Source organism: Corvus brachyrhynchos, unplaced genomic scaffold (assembly GCF_000691975.1).
Source record: "Corvus brachyrhynchos isolate BGI_N302 unplaced genomic scaffold, ASM69197v1 scaffold150, whole genome shotgun sequence".
Taxonomy (NCBI): Eukaryota; Metazoa; Chordata; class Aves; order Passeriformes; family Corvidae; genus Corvus; species Corvus brachyrhynchos.
This window is the reverse complement of record NW_008236162.1, coordinates 3539822-3553152: the sequence shown is the minus strand read 5'-3', so window position 1 is coordinate 3553152 and position 13331 is coordinate 3539822. Positions and strand designations below refer to the sequence as shown.

The 13331-nt window shown below is 40.9% G+C and overlaps 2 protein-coding genes across 4 annotated transcripts in view; one reads left to right on the top strand and one right to left on the bottom strand.

Annotated features, from left to right (window-relative positions):
- IKBKB (inhibitor of kappa light polypeptide gene enhancer in B-cells, kinase beta) overlaps nt 1–12911 on the bottom strand; it is a 24444-nt gene extending 11533 nt beyond the window's left edge. The window contains exon 1 of one of the 2 annotated variants that reach the window (XM_017732250.1): nt 12905–12911. In XM_017732250.1, coding sequence (XP_017587739.1) covers nt 12905–12906 — 2 coding nt within the window. In that variant the 5' untranslated portion in view covers nt 12907–12911. Of the gene's footprint in view, nt 1–3218; nt 3223–12904 lie in introns of those variants that run through there. The other variant, XM_017732257.1, reaches the window with a different exon arrangement.
- The window catches only part of PLAT (plasminogen activator, tissue type), a 15342-nt gene that overhangs the window by 377 nt on the left and 1634 nt on the right, over nt 1–13331 (top strand). Inside the window, exons 2-14 of one of the 2 annotated variants that reach the window (XM_017732267.1) lie at nt 1253–1484; nt 5794–5885; nt 6884–6923; nt 7329–7460; nt 7855–7968; nt 8339–8513; nt 9084–9175; nt 9435–9609; nt 9954–10039; nt 10472–10667; nt 11174–11310; nt 11399–11539; nt 12934–13082. In XM_017732267.1, the coding sequence (XP_017587756.1) occupies nt 5805–5885; nt 6884–6923; nt 7329–7460; nt 7855–7968; nt 8339–8513; nt 9084–9175; nt 9435–9609; nt 9954–10039; nt 10472–10667; nt 11174–11310; nt 11399–11539; nt 12934–13082 (1518 nt within the window). In that variant the 5' untranslated portion in view covers nt 1253–1484; nt 5794–5804. The remainder of the gene's footprint in view (nt 1–1252; nt 1485–5793; nt 5886–6883; nt 6924–7328; nt 7461–7854; nt 7969–8338; nt 8514–9083; nt 9176–9434; nt 9610–9953; nt 10040–10471; nt 10668–11173; nt 11311–11398; nt 11540–12933; nt 13083–13331) is intronic. The other variant, XM_017732271.1, reaches the window with a different exon arrangement.

Below are 13331 nucleotides of genomic sequence, written 5' to 3'. Positions count from 1 at the left end.
ACTTAGAGAAAAGCCAGTAGATGGTGCTTGAGAGAGGAGACATTTTTATTGCTGGCTTTCCTAAAATATGTTAACCGCTACAAATGGCACCACACTCTGTAGACAATTATAGTTGTCCGTAAGCTGTGAAAAGCCAGGAAATAATTTTTGAAATCTTCCCCCACGGACATTAGTTTGCTAGCATCTTTAGTCTAGAAGTCAAATGGTTGTTGTCTTTAAAAATAAAATAAATTGGCCCCATCTCGCTCAGCAGTGTTCAATCCTTTTTTTTTCAACAACTGAAAGTCCCTTCTGGAAACAGTCAAATGCAGCTACACTTAAATCAGATTTATAGCAGTAATGTTATCACCAGCACTGTGACTTGTGGAGAAATGCCTTTGATAATCTTGACATAGATCTCCATGCAGAGAAGGGCTAAACATACAGAGTAACCAGTGTTTCATCTTTACCATTATGCAAAATAACCACTGCCATGCTTTCCAAATGAGGACTCCACACAGCTGCTTCCTGAAGATGGAAGTCCCTCGCACACCAGTTCTTACGTCTTACACTAAACTCTGTCAGGAACCTGATTGCTAGTGCATCAGTTCCAAGCAGGTAGGACACATTCATCACTGTAACTGCACCACTGACTGTTTTCATAACAGTGCCCTAAGATCAGCTCTTAAACTGATCATCAGATTTGTCTGCCACACTTTGATAACTGAATACCTCATGACCACACCCTGGTGAGTAGATCTTCATTTTCTAGGATGAGTAGTATCAGTGAACATTTAACTCTGGCCCTCAACATGCTGTTCTTTATTTCTATGTAAAGTCCATTAGAAGTTTTGCTCATTTAACTTGCAAGCTCCTCTGACTGTTTCTTCTCCCATTGCTCTGCTCAGGGCATGCTTTGCTGCACATGCAGGTCAGGGTCTCTCTGCCAAACATCTTAATTAGGAGTACAGCACACCACACTTACGCTTGAAACAGGAGTTTCTCATTATTAGGACTATATACTGCAGACCTCTAATTATATTAGAAATAATACAGCTGTGTACTCACTCACACTCCTAGAAGCAAAATGGGACAGGACAGTTCATTGTAAGGGATACATACTGTTCTGTCACTGAACAGTACGGTGTTCAATGGGGAAAAATTGTTTCGAAGATTGAATCTGCTCTCTGACTGGAAAAGAGAAAGAACAAAACAAACTGGCTGTAAAATCCAGCGTCATGACAGCAAGCAGCTTTCCTCCCATCCCGCACAGGCTCCCTCCCCGACAATCTGGATGCCAGCCGCCTGCCTGGACCATCCCCTAGATGCTCGGGAAGGGGTGGGATGCGGACAGCACGGCCCAGGGAGTCTCCACCCCCTCGAATGGCGCTACAAGTAGGACAGGAGCTGTTCAGAGAGATCAGAGCAGAGACACAGAAAACACAAACCCAGACTGGTCTGGAAAGAAAATCATCAAGAGAATACAGAAGAGAAAAAGCAAAAAGGTAGGTACTACTCTGCACCCGTTTCAAAAAGGGCATTTCCTGTTTTCAACAATCAATGGCATTGTCATTAAATACTAGTAAATATTATTATTTAATAAATCTCACTGAAGCACCGTGATAGTTAACTAACTGAGCTATTGCCTTTCTGCTTTTGAAGAGATTCATAGTGTGGGTAAAGCTGCTAACTTTCAGTTGTTTCAAGATTGCTGAAGCTTTCTAGGGAAAGGGCTGACAGCCTCGGGCTCTGACCAGTTAAGCAGTCTCCTGCACAAAGGCCATTAGCAGAAGAAGTGAAAGGAAGAGTTATGGACAAATACCTTGGTGGTAAGATAAGGAGACACAGAGAACTAGCTGCAAAAGGAGAATCTATCTAATTCTCAGGAGAATTAGATAATTCCCAGGAGAAGATCAGACTATGCCTTTCACCCCAGCTTCCAAAGCACGATAATGGAGGGACACAGAGAAGGAGGAGGGTGGGTCATCTTCAGTTCTCCCTAAATATGCTTCTCTTTAAATGTGGCCAAAACCACAGGAAATACTGAGAATGATTCCCAAAACAAAGCCAGACTTTGAAATATTAATTTCCTCCAAAGTCATCAAAGACTACAGCATCTTACTTTTGTTTTCTTTTGGTCTTTTTAGCTCTTTCCCCCAAAAACAGAGGTCTGCTTGTTATATTTTAAGGAGAAATAGTACAAATCTGCTATTCATTTGCTCTGTTCAGAAAAGGGATACAGAAGCACTTTATCCAGAAGGCGGGAAAAGGCAGCAAGGGTCTGCAGTCTGTTGCCTCAACTAAATCAAGATAGCTGATCATCATCAAGAAAGCTATTAGTGCTACAGATTCAGAAACAATGTATTTTGGAATGGACACATTATGTCATTGGAAGGAAGGAGAGCTACTTTTAATTTCTGTATATATAGATGTGTCACTTCGGGACATGGTTTAGCGGTGGATTTGGCAATGTTAGTTTTACAGGTGGACTCAATGATCTTAAAGATCTTTTCCAACCTAAATGATTCTATGATTATTGACTTTTTGTTTGCCCTTAATGAGTTACAGCTCTTTTTTAGGTCTTATTCCACATTGGTAAGATAATGCTCACATTATTACTGCTTAGAAAGGCTGTTAGTAATAATAAGTTACTATGTGGGATTTTAAGTATTCCTGTTGATGATGCTTCGGCAAAAAGAGACAAATTCAGGGTATCACATATTTTTATGTCCTAATGTACTTGGAAGTGTAAAATCAAAATGTCAGAACATCACATCTAGGTCTTTGACTTATTGCTCTAGTATTTTTAATCGGAAAGGAAGCACAGGCTGAGATCAGAAGGCACACACTGTTTATGAGAGCCCTACCAGAATGCACGTTGCTTGCAGGTTTCAGCTTGGAGCCTTGTAAACACAGTTCAAACAGCCGTATGGTTTCAATTTGATGGGGCTTATCATTCAAGACATTCCAATTGACTGGCCTAAGTTGTACCTTTCCCAAAACTGAAAATAAACATATGGTAACATCTGTTACCAGTTTTCCATGCATAGTGGGACAGCAGCCATCAGTGGATGGACGGGTATCCCACATGGAGAGGGGGAGAAGTGGGGGAAGGGCTGCAGCATTATAAGCTAAGATAGCCTGAACAGGGGCAACAGGAATCAGTGCAAGAAAGGATGTGGCACCTGATGCAAAACAGCTTTAGAGAGACTACCTACGGCATTTTGCAGTGTAAACACATGATGTGTAAGGCCAGAACCTACTTGTACAGATGAATATATGAGATAAACTTGACTATAACCATGAAGTTGATTAAACCATGCAGGTGCTTTTTAAGTAGAGACTCCTCATGTCAGTCTTGCAGGCAAAAAAAAGAAAAAAAAAAAAAAGAACATTTTAAAGTTTAAGAGATGTTTCTGAAAATGATCTATGGTTTCCTGCTGGTTTCAGGTAGCTAGGACTTCGTCCAAGACATCAGTTAGGCCAGCTGTCCTCCCACAAAAAACAAAACAAAAAAAACAACTAAAATTTCACTGCTGTCACTGGTGTCGCCTTGTTTTTGGGGCATCTTAGCAGATACCTCAGAAATAAGGTCTCAACAGTTCTTTACAGTGCTTCCCATGGAGAAATTCTGACAAGGCAGCTCAACTCAGGTCTAAGTAGTTTCACTGAAAAAAGCTTTCCTTGAAACCGTCTTAGCTACCAGAATCTTGTTTCTTAAAGCTGTAAGAACTTCAAGCTTTCTCCACAGATAGCAACAAAGATCACCAGTGGTACTAACAATTAGCAAGTTAAAACATTGCCACTGTGGGATTCAGAACGCAAGCCTGCATAGCTGCATAGTAATAATGAGCCACAGCTGCAGGGGGTAAGAGTACTATAACAGGGTTACAGCAGAAACCAAATGACTGGATAGCAGTTCAGATCGTTCACTTTGGCTTTGGGAATGCTGCTGATTTAGTTCAGATTCAATTGAAATTAATGTCTATTTGAAAATCACTTGTACAGCTTTTAAAAAGGCTTGTTATACAATGCAAAATGTTTCCTAAGAGATGAAAAATGTCTGTAAAGTGTATAAAAAGTGTACTGTGAAATCTACGTACTGATACAAATCACTGAGAGATGCTCCAAATGATAAGGGTTTTATCATCAAGATGTAATTTTATCATCAAGACGCAAAGATAAGGCGTGGAGTAATTAAGGTTCTTGGAAGATGTTCTTGTGAATCTTTTCAGTCTGACTTGCAACTTAAGTCTCCTCTTTTTGCAGCCTAATGATAAGAAATCACAGCCTAAACTATCCTGCTGTACTCCTAGTTCTGCTTCAGAAACTGGACTATTTGTGCCTTTTGCTTTGAACAAATTTAAAAGCAAACAAACCAACCAACAAAAAAACCTCAACGACAAGACTACTAAAACACCACAGAGTCTTTCTCCATATTAGCCTTGAATCCCAATTTATGACTCATCTGTCATACTCCAATTTCACCAGCTGTTATCCAGCTGCCTTCTCTGGCTTTATATAAACAGAGTCTGAGTTCCTGATTTCTGGAAGTAGTAGTTTTCTCAAATAATTGGGTTAGCTTTCTACATATGAAATAGATGATAAAAAGGTGATAGTGTGAGTGACAGTGCCTGAATATTATTTCAAATACTTGGAACTTCAGGGCAGTCCTAGAGATTGGGAATTAAATTGTATCTTCTTGCCTGTATCTTGCGCCTGCTGTGCTATCTCACTCCCAGCTCTTGGTTTGTATAGGAGGTATTATATTTTAAAAGGAAGAGAGAAAATGGACTTCTGGTGCGGGACTTGTTCAAAGCAGGGGGGATCCACCACATCTACATCACACCTTCACAATCTCCCACTAGAGATCAATGAAGGTTCTCTCCCAAGACTATTGACATAGGAGTCAGACTATGTAAATCAATTTGGAGAAAATAGAAACTCTTCCTGGTGGATTGAGGAGGGCTTTGAAGTGTAAAGCTGCTGAAGGGGTTAGAGGGAATAATATGTAATTGTGACTGCATAGAAGTGACATACAGAAAGATGCTGCAACAAATAAAAGAGAACATCAGAACAAAAGCTAGCCTGCCAGCCCATTGCCATACTCCGCCTTTTTAGCAAAAGCATATGATAATAGTAAAAACTAAAAGCTCAGTTGGGGAGAAGCAGTAGAAATAATGAAAATAAAAGACATAGCAGTACTGTTCTCACCTATCATCAAGCAAAGTTATTTTGCCTGCACATCCTCTACACCAGAGAGAAGCCTTCAGTCTCACCCAAAGCAGCAGTCTGTACAAAAATTTAAAATCCTCTTAAATCACTCTTACCACAAACTGATCCTTCAGCAGATGTCTGTGCCTCTGCAAGAGATCTCTTAAGTAGGTGTCTGTAATCTGAATCTCAATTAACGCATTCAAATCACCATTACAGTGCATCATCACGCAAGCCCATCTCTTTAATAGTGCACATGGTACTGTTGGCATCCAGCAACTTAGGGAAAAAGTACTTGGAATTTACTTCTGCCTTATTCCCCAGGAAACACTCTCTCGGTTTCCTCCAGCCTAAAAGAGTGTGCTTTAGCTTATCCACTTTCTAAGTTTATCAAGTAAAAGCACATCTGGATCCAGCCTGGCAGTTTCCCCAGAAGACCAGGACAGCTAGACCAGACAGCTGAGAAGTGACGGGTTGAAAATGTGTAAAAAGAATTTTCATAATTTAAAACTTTCATTTAAAGTTATACCTTGGACTCCATTCACACTGTAAACCTCCTTTCTTCAACATCTTATTTTTTGTCTCTATGGATAATTTGAGATTTGGAGCTGATGTGGAAAACACTCAGAATGGAAGGCAAACTCCCATGTCTCCTTGTGCTGGTGGGAGCAATCATGACTGCCCAGTGCCAGGTAAGAGGCTAATGCATCAGATCATTCTCTTGCCATCCTGCTGTACTTTCAGCAGCACTTCCTGACCATCGACTCCAGCTGTCTGCATCAGGCAGAAGGAGAATCTGCTTAGCTCACTAGAAATCAGAGGAAGAAAAATGTTACAAAGTAGTCTACCTCTTGTTGTGGATGTGTTGTGTGTTATCCTGGCCGGTTTTCATTTCAGTAGGCAAGTCTTCTCCAGGTATTCTTGGTGTATCTGTTCACTGTCACCTTTCACTGTTAATAAGAATTTCATTGTAACCAGCCTTTCATTTTCTATGGTCATCCTCTTCATCACTACTCTCACTTAAAACTGGACATCAATGGTTCCCTTGTCCCCTCACTTTAGGCCTCACACTGTGCACAGCTTGAGTAAATGCTACGCAGTTCTGATTACTCCCTTTCTCAAAAAATTGCTATCCCACCCTTCCTTCTTCTTTTTATGTTCTTTCTCTTGTGGCCTAATTGAAGAAGCTTTCTAAATTGGTTTCTTCCATAAAACTTTATCCAAACTATTTCATTTAATTGGCTGCAAGAGACATATCTCTTAAAGATAATCAAGCTTCAAAGTCTTATGAGGAAATTGCATGTCAGTGAGCAAAAGTAACTGCTTGATGAGTTTACTTTGGAAATTATTTGCTTGAACCTCCTTCAAATAGAGGAAAGCTGACAAGCTTTACTTAGCATTTGCAATGCCCCAAGAGCACATAATGACTTCACACACGATGTGAGTACAGCACATCCCAAGTTCATGTCACTCAGATGACAAGCAATCGCCTGGTAATCCATGGCAACTGAATGATTTACAGTTCTTGGTACCCATTCTGAGGTACTAGAGGCACTTTTCACTGGACTGTCTGACAGAGCTTCCCTGATTTACATGACCTCAAGAAAAGGACTGACTCTTTGAAAGTACTTGTTCTCTCATCTTTTTTAAGAGAGCAGTTACTCATAGAATTAACATGCTTTGCTTGCAGGGCTTACACATGCGTTTCAAACGAGGAGCCAGACCTAGAGGTAAGCCAGGCTAACTAAAATTGTATTAGCTGGAGCATTATGAACATGGGAGGGGAAAGCAAATGATGCTGAAGGAACAGAGCCTGAAAGCTTTTTATCATGGTTATCTAGATGAGAGACTCAGAAGGCAAAATACCAGACCATTAATACCATCCACAATGAAGTTTTCCCCTCCCTTTGCTCTTCTTCAAAGAAAAAGAGGCCAGTCAATAGTGGAATAGTACGTCTGGCAGCACAGCAGTGAGAGAGATGGGACAGCTGTGATCTGAGAAGGAAAAAGGGGAACCCATTAGACAGATGCTCCCATCACAGATACTTTTCTCCTGGAAATAGAAGGGAGTCTTTTTGCTCAGCCAGGTCTTTTCCCTGAATCTCTAAAAGAGGATTTCCTTTCTCTGATTACAGCCATTTGCACAGATAATTCATCTGCAGAAATTTACCAACACAGGGGGACCTGGCTGAGGCTTTCAGGGAGCAGAATAGAATACTGTAGGTGCGACAGTGGTCGGAGTCGCTGCCACACTGTGCCTGTCAGAGGTGAGTATGACAAAGAAAAAGGAAATTGTGAAAGATTGTCCATCTAATCATCCTAAAGAAGAAGAACATTGTCAGGGCTAGAGTTACTGCACAGAAAATTTGTCTGGGAATAGAAGAGGATAGAAATGAAAATACCAGTGTACACTGATTCGGGCAGGACTAAGCAGGGGCTAGGGCAAGGGGCTGAGGAAGTCTAGTAGCATATACGGAGAGAATGAAACAAAGAAAGAATGGAAGTGTTACACAAAAAGGCTGTAAGCACATGGCAGTAACTGGTGGGTAGGGTAAAACAGGCTAAAGGAGACTGACAGGAAAATGAAAGATGTGTATACATTGCCAGCTTCTTGCTTCTGTGAAATCTAACAGTATTTCCTGGCTTTTTCTTATTCCACAGCCTGCACTAGAAATAAATGCTACAATGGGGGCCAGTGTTCTCAGGCGTATTATTCCCCACAGCTCTTCATCTGCCAGTGCCACCAAGGTTTCTCAGGGAAGCAGTGTGAAATAGGTAAGTATACCACATCAGCTTCTGTGAACAATGCTATTGGTTTTAGCTATGCAGTGCACAAGGATAAGGTACCCAGCAGCTCCTGCTGTACACTAGGCTCTCTATTAAGCTGTCTTTTTTTATTCTAAAGCTAATACTACAAAGAACTTTTAAGGACACCTGGGTTGTTCTCAGTGTCTCTTAATAAATCCCTGAATTTTGTAGCTGAAGACCTTCATATACACCTACAGTCTGCCTGACAGGGCATTTTCACTGACTTACTAAACAAAACATCTGAGAGCCAAGTGTAAACAGATCAGAGACTGGGGAAGCTGTCTGGGAAAGAATGGGTTGCTGTCTTTACAGAATCATTTTGTTCCCTTTTGTTCAGATACTGAAGTTAAATGTTACAAAGACACTGGAGTAACATATAGGGGTATGTGGAGCATGACAGAGAGTGGAACTGAATGTTTAAATTGGAATAGCAATGGCTTGGTGGACTGGACATACAGTGGCCAAAGAGAGGATGCTGCTGAGCTGGGATTGGGCAATCACAACTATTGCAGGTGAGGAGCTGATGGCACACAGGCCAGAGCCACAGGAATCAGCGCATTCTAAGAGCTTGGAGCAAAAGAACAGCTGCTTGCTGTAGTCTGATACCAAGCAGGGAACACTCTGCACAGGTGCAGATACTGTGCAGCCCGTGAGCAGTAATTGCAACGTCTGTAGACATATCTGAACTTCAGATCTTCCAAGACTGGATGTTTATGGCAGACTACAAAATGCAAGTATCTCTCACCCCACAGACTTTCCCTTGCCCCTTCTCAGTCCCTAAACTCCATTTGTAATTCAGTTTACTGCAGCTTCAAATCCTGATCAAAACTGTAAAATTATACTGCTTCCTGTACATGACCTAAACTGCACAAATATGCTGTCCACTCCTGCTAGCTATTGGCCATCTCATCTTCACCTCAATGTACTCCACATTTTTATAATTAAGATAGGAATTCAAGCAGCTTCTGATGGCTCAGTCCACATCTTCACCGCAGAGCAGGACTTAGTCAGCAAATTAGATGGCCTACATGACACTATTGACAATAGCTCTATAATGATGCATAATATTGTAACTCTTTCAGAAACCCAGATGAGGATTCCAGACCTTGGTGCTATATCTATAAAGGGGGAAGGTACACCTGGGAACACTGCAGTGTGCCCTCCTGTTCAAAAGGTACATGCAGGGGACGGGGAATGGACTTTGGGATTTCCATTAATCACTGCATATATAAGGGCTCTCTGTGGACTTGGGCTATTTCTGTAGCCTAAAAAGTTGAGACTCTCATGATATATCATATTTAGGCTTTTAGTATTTATGACATTGAGAGAATGAGATACATATAGGTAATATATAGATGCCTTGACAGAAATCACACCTAGGAACAAGTGACAGGTTCACATCCATCGGTTAATGTGCAGCTTTCTAATTGAAGTTAGGAACACCAACTGCAGATCTGGAAGAGGCACAGATTACCGTGGGAGCCACAGTGTTACCAGTTCTGGAGCTACCTGTCTGAGGTGGAATTCTCGAATCCTTGTTAACAAGCTGTATACTGCTTGGAGAAGAGATGCTTACCAGCTGGGCCTTGGTAGTCACAATTTCTGCAGGTAGGTAGTTGGTTATAGATAAAAAAAACCCCCACCAAACTGTCTTGTAGTACTCTTAAGGTAGGGCTCTAGTCTTCTACATGGATTATTAAAGCACAGGAAATACATTACTGGTAGTAATGTAGTAATAGCAACTCACAATAGTCATTTTATTCCACCTGACGTATTTATGCTTCTCTAAGATCAGACTCCGTAAGTGCAAATTTCATGTGGCCTTATGGCTCTCTGTATCTCTAGAAAAATCAAAAAGAATACACTCGGGTCACAGTCTGACACCTTTAGGTCTCTGCAAACTCCCTGCCAATCTGATAACACAAATAGCTCTTCTATTTCCTCTCCTGCAGGAATCCTGATAATGACAGCAAGCCCTGGTGCCATGTCCTGAAAAGAAATCAGCTCACATGGGAGTATTGCAATGTGCCTACTTGCTGTAAGGATACCAGCATTCCTGGTTCTTCTCTTTCTTTGAAGCATTACTGGCCTGCATGTCATATGTATTAAAATAAAATCTGGAGAAAAAAAGCTGTATTAAACTCAAGCATCTTCCAGTAAAAAAAGAGCTGGAGTTAAAAAAAAAAAGCTTTTTGGAGCAGAAAGAGTTATCTGTAGCTCTGTTCTCACAGAAGTGCCTTTTGCTCTGCCAGAAGGGAAGATTGCAGAAATGGAGGACAGGAAAGGCAGGGTTTCCTTACTGTATTTTTCAAATCAGAATACAAGTTTCCTAGGAAACAGGGATGAGTCAAATACTAAATAGTTCATGGCAGACTGCCTCAACATGGACTGGTGACTAACAGGCTCTTAACCCAAACTCAAAGCAAGAGTGCCTGAACAAAAAGCCTATTTCTGGGTTTGTCATCCACAGCCACCTGTGGCTTACGGCAGCGCAGAGCGCGCCAGTACAGGATTCAAGGTGGTTCCCGCGCAGACATTGCAGCTCACCCGTGGCAAGCTGCCATCTTTGTGAAGTATCGCCGAGTGCCTGGAGAGCACTTCCTCTGTGGAGGAATTCTGATCAGCTCCTGCTGGGTTTTGTCAGCTGCTCACTGTTTTGAGGAAGGGTAAGTTGAAGATTCAGTACTATCTGGTGGAAAAAAATCTGGAAAATAGAAGCATCCAGCATAGCCTTACTGTAAGGGTATCAGACTTGGAAAAACCCCTCCTTATCCCAGTAAGTCTGCACTGAAGATTATAGTTAATTGTGCTGAGCATTGCAGAGAGGCATTTAATTGGGCAAACTAGCAGGATGGCATTAAGGTACCACAGCAGAGTATCAGATACCTTAAGAACAAAGTTGCAAACTTTGCAGACAAGTTGCAAACACATGCAGAGCCATCTGAAACTTGAGAACAGCAAGGGGCTGGCAGAGGAGCTTTGCCATGGTGTCTGTAAGCATATAGAACAAAAATGAAGGCAAATAGGTTCACGTTGAGGTCAAACTGCCTGGGTAACAAAGCAGTAATAGTCCTAAATTTTTTTTTTAAAAAAGCAAATGTTCCAACAGCACATCTTCAAGGGAAGGGTCCACTCTAGTTAACATGGGAACAGAGACTCTCTTGTTCTTCAGCTTTAGTACAAATCAGCTGAAGATTGTGCTGGGTAGGACTTCCCGAGCAACTCCTGAGGAAAATGAACAAAGGTTTCAAGTGAAGAACTACACTGTGCATCAGAGATTTGATTCAGAAAATTTCAACAATGATATTGGTAAGAACTTTTCTGACTTTGTGACTGGAAAGGTCATGGTTGGCTCAACTTTGTGATTAATGAAGTGGGGATTTTTTTCCTTGTTCAGCTCTGTTGCAGCTGAACTCAGATGCTGAAGACTGTGCTGTTGAAACAAGCACTGTCCGTGCTGCCTGCCTCCCCATGCCAGAGCTGCAGCTGCCTGACTGGACTGAATGCGAGATCTCTGGTTATGGCAGAAATGAAGAATGTAAGTAGAAGATACATGTCTACATGCAAGTAGAAGATAGTATGTCCTCTGCCCTCAAAGAATCCAAGCCTTTGGCATCACTGAATGTGTAATGTATCATATTGGCTTATATGAGCACTACAAAATGTATGTAGAAGTAGGAGTTACTCAAAACCAAGTTTTGCTGTAAGTTATTTCATTCATCTGAGTTCTGTCAGTTGTATGGGCTAGTAGAGTCTTCCTCTCCACAGTACAAAACAACAACAAAACAAAATGGCACAATGAATAAGGTAGGAAAGACATAAGATTTGCAATCAGGGCTGCCACATTTCTGCTGTACTCAGTACATTTAGATCCTGGAATTTGGACAGAAATCCATTTCTGTCGAGGTTTGATATATCATACAGTTGCAGATAGATACATTTTTCTGAAGGATACATTGGCTATGCAGAGATTAGCAAAAAAAAGCTAAAGAAAGAACAATCCCAGATATACATTAAAAGGCTGGCTAAATTGTTTTTAAATAAACAGAAATAAAAGCTGTCTGAAAGTATACACAGGCATACACATGTATTTAAAGCAAGCAAACAAAAAAACCCCAGCTCTTATTTTACTTTCTTCCTTTCCCATTTTCTTTAAATTCTCTAACTTGTAAACTTCTTAAGACAGAAGCTGTGAAGCATCCATCATACAAGACCAAATCACAGTTTGGGGTTTTGGAACAGACCTAAAGACATAGCAAATAAGTGTGGCATAAAGTTTTTTTTAAGTGCTTTTACAACTTGTCCTCAGCATTGCTTACAGGGAGTACAGGGTAAACTCTGAGAGGGAAAAGATGCTGCAACTGTAATTGAAAACTCTACTGAATAACAACAATCCTGCCAACTTTCAGTTTTGTGCAATTGTAGCTATACAGGAGAATAAAATCGATATCCAAATCAACCAACCAACCAAATCTCTTTCATTCCAACCTAAGTGTACCAGTTACTCAGTATTATGAATGACAAAGCATCTAATTTTTGTTAGTCCAAGCCTAATATTAAACAGTTAGGATCCTGTTTCATATACTTAAGGCATTCTCATAGATATTTCCTCTGACTTCATTTTGATTGATGTAACTATGTGAAGATGACTTATCCGCCCAAGAAAGCTGGCAGTCTTTAATTTGGAGCCTACATAAACCTTTCTAGCTTGCTGAAGAAACAATATTCTCTCTCAACTAGATTTAAGCTGTTTTGATGAGCAAAGTGGAACACCCAAGATATAAAAAGACCCTTTGGCCAGGAAACTTTAGTTTAGCCACTGAGCTACTTCTGTTCACTCTCCCCAAAACTATAGAAGCTGAATTGCAACTTTTAAAAAACATATATATGCACATACACAGACATAGATCTGTATTGTCATTTTTCTTCCAGTTTCTCCATTCTATTCAGAGCACCTGAAGGAAGGCCATGTCAGATTGTTCCCAGCCAGTCGGTGCACAGCAAAGTATCTCGACAACCGGACAGTTACAGACAATATGTTATGTGCAGGAGACACAAGGCACCTTGATGATGCCTGCAAGGTAAAGCCAATTCTCTTCTCTTCTCTTCTCTTCTCTTCTCTTCTCTTCTCTTCTCTTCTCTTCTCTTCTCTTCTCTTCTCTTCTCTTCTCTTCTCTCTTCTGTTCTCTTTTCTCTTCTCTTCTCTCTTCTCTCTTTTCTTTTCTCTGTACTTTGAGCTAATCAAACAAAAAGCTTCAGAAAATAGTTTAAAGAAGTTATGCAACTGCCATATGGCAGTTGTAGTAGACTTTTGTTGAACAGAACAGAAT